The following is a 2,165-nucleotide window of genomic DNA, read 5'->3' on the forward strand; positions in this document are numbered from 1 at the left end:
TTTTTACATAATATATAGTACAAAAAAATTATTAAAAAAACTAAGAATTTTGTAAAAAAAAAAATAATAATAAGGACGTTTGCTACTGTTTATAAAACTCACAGTCTTTATTGCTTGCCAAAAAAAAAATCAAATTCTTAAAAAATGGTAAGCTATATAAATAGTTAAATTAGCATTATACCTAGACATTTAAAATTCATAATAGCAATGATTAATCACAATAAAAGGGTGATGAGATATTGTATTTATAGTTTATATTTTGGTCTTAAAAATATTAAATTAAGAATTATAAGGTAGTCAATAAAAGAATTTTCCATCTAAAAATAATAATGCTTAAACGAATTAAGCTTATATATTGGTGATCAATATATAAATTAATTCCCCTAATTTATTAATAAATTTTGTTCCAATATCGATATTATTAGGTTAGTATAACAACTTTATTTTGAAATACCATTTTTTTCTCGACCGGTTCAAACTTTTGAAAACTATAACAACTTTTTTGGTTTGAAATTGGATTGAATAAAAATAATTGACTAATTATTATTATTATTATATCTATAAAAGGCCCATCTCACCTGCTTTTCATTCATAACTTTTACTTAACAAAATGAAGTTAATATGTATGTTCGTAACTTTTTTGTTCTACGTATCATCTGTTGTCACTAGTCCTCTCACAAAAAACCCTAATATTTTTCCAAGACCTTTCTTTGGAGGAGGTTTAACCCCTCCATTCAAGTTACCACCAAGCTTCCAATGGCCTCATTTCCCTGGTTCTCCTTCTGGAGGATCATCACCAAGTCCACCATCTTTTCCATCGTGGCCACATCCGTTTTTCCCAAGTCCTTCTGGAGGCTCATCCCCAAGTCCTCCTTCTGGAGGCTCGCCTGCCTTCCAATGGCCACCACACTTTCCATTTCCAAGCCCACCTTCGGGAGGCTCATCGCCAAGCCCCCTAGCTGGAGGCTCACCTGCTTTCCAATGGCCCCCACACTTTCCATTTCCAAGCCCACCTTCGGGAGGCTCATCGCCAAGCCCCCCAGCTGGAGGCTCACCTGCTTTCCAATGGCCTCCACATTTTCCATTTCCAACCCCACCTTTTGGAGGCTCATCGCCAAGCCCCCCTGCTGCTGGAGGGTCACCTGCCTTCCAATGGCCCCCACATTTTCCATTTCTAAGCCCACCTTCTGGAGGCTCCTCACCAAGTCCACCTACTTTCCAATGGCCGCCACATTTCCCATTTCCAAGTCCCCCTTCTGGAGGCTCATCGCCAGGTCCCCCAACTGTTGGAGGCTCACCTTCCTTCCAATGGCCTCCACATTTTCCATTTCCTAGCCCACCTTCTGGAGGCTCATCACCAAGTCCACCTGCATTTCAATGGCCACCACACTTTTCATTTCCAAGCCCACCTTCTGGAGGATCATCACCAAGCACTCCAACCTTTCAATTTCCGAAGATTCCAGGATTCCCAAGCACACCACCAAGTGCTCAATCGGCTCCTCCAACAAAGGCTTGATTAGTTTAAGTTTATTTTTAGTTTCTTAATTAGTTTTAGTTTTTTTTTTATTAGTTTTACTTTTTTTTTCTGTCAGGCTGATTAGTTTTAGTTTGGTTGCACTTTTAGTTATTATTAGGCTTATGGTTTATGCTTTACTACGAGTACGGACGTTAATAATGATGTTCACATTTTGTGAACTTTCAGTTCAATAAAAATATATTTTAGTATTATCTATAATTATATCTCCACACATACATACGAGTCATCATATTATAACAAATACTAATCAATATATATATATATATATCATTTTATCTCTCCGTCAAAATAAATATAACATAAAATAAATCAATCATTAGGAATATAAGAATATTCAGAGCGTAAACAAACCTTTCTCTCATTATAAATTATGAAAATTTAATTGAGTCTTTAATATAATATATTAATCTCTTTTTTTTTAAAAAAAGATATATAATGTCAATTTTGCTGGATTGTCGAAATTAAATAAGGATATACAGAGGTTCACCTTTTTTTTTTTTTTTTTTTGGCGTGAAAGAAAGCAATAATAAAATTTACCATTGGGGTAAAAAAAACATACAAAGAAATAGGAAGTGTTTTTTTTTTTTTTACAAGCAGTACTCAAAAGTTGTCTCTTTATAATTATATA

The 2,165-nt window shown here is 34.5% G+C and overlaps 1 protein-coding gene across 1 annotated transcript; it reads right to left on the minus strand.

Annotated features, from left to right (window-relative positions):
• Positions 1–762: 762 nt before the first annotated feature.
• LOC133784766 (glycine-rich cell wall structural protein-like) lies at positions 763–1,764 on the minus strand. Its single transcript, XM_062224043.1, has 2 exons — positions 1,758–1,764; positions 763–1,367 (listed from the first exon to the last, which is right to left on the minus strand). The coding sequence occupies exons 1-2, from the start codon at positions 1,762–1,764 to the stop codon at positions 763–765; spliced, it is 612 nt and encodes a 203-aa protein (XP_062080027.1).
• Positions 1,765–2,165: the final 401 nt, after the last annotated feature.

Source organism: Humulus lupulus, chromosome 6 (genome assembly GCF_963169125.1).
Source record: "Humulus lupulus chromosome 6, drHumLupu1.1, whole genome shotgun sequence".
Classification (NCBI taxonomy): domain Eukaryota; kingdom Viridiplantae; phylum Streptophyta; class Magnoliopsida; order Rosales; family Cannabaceae; genus Humulus; species Humulus lupulus.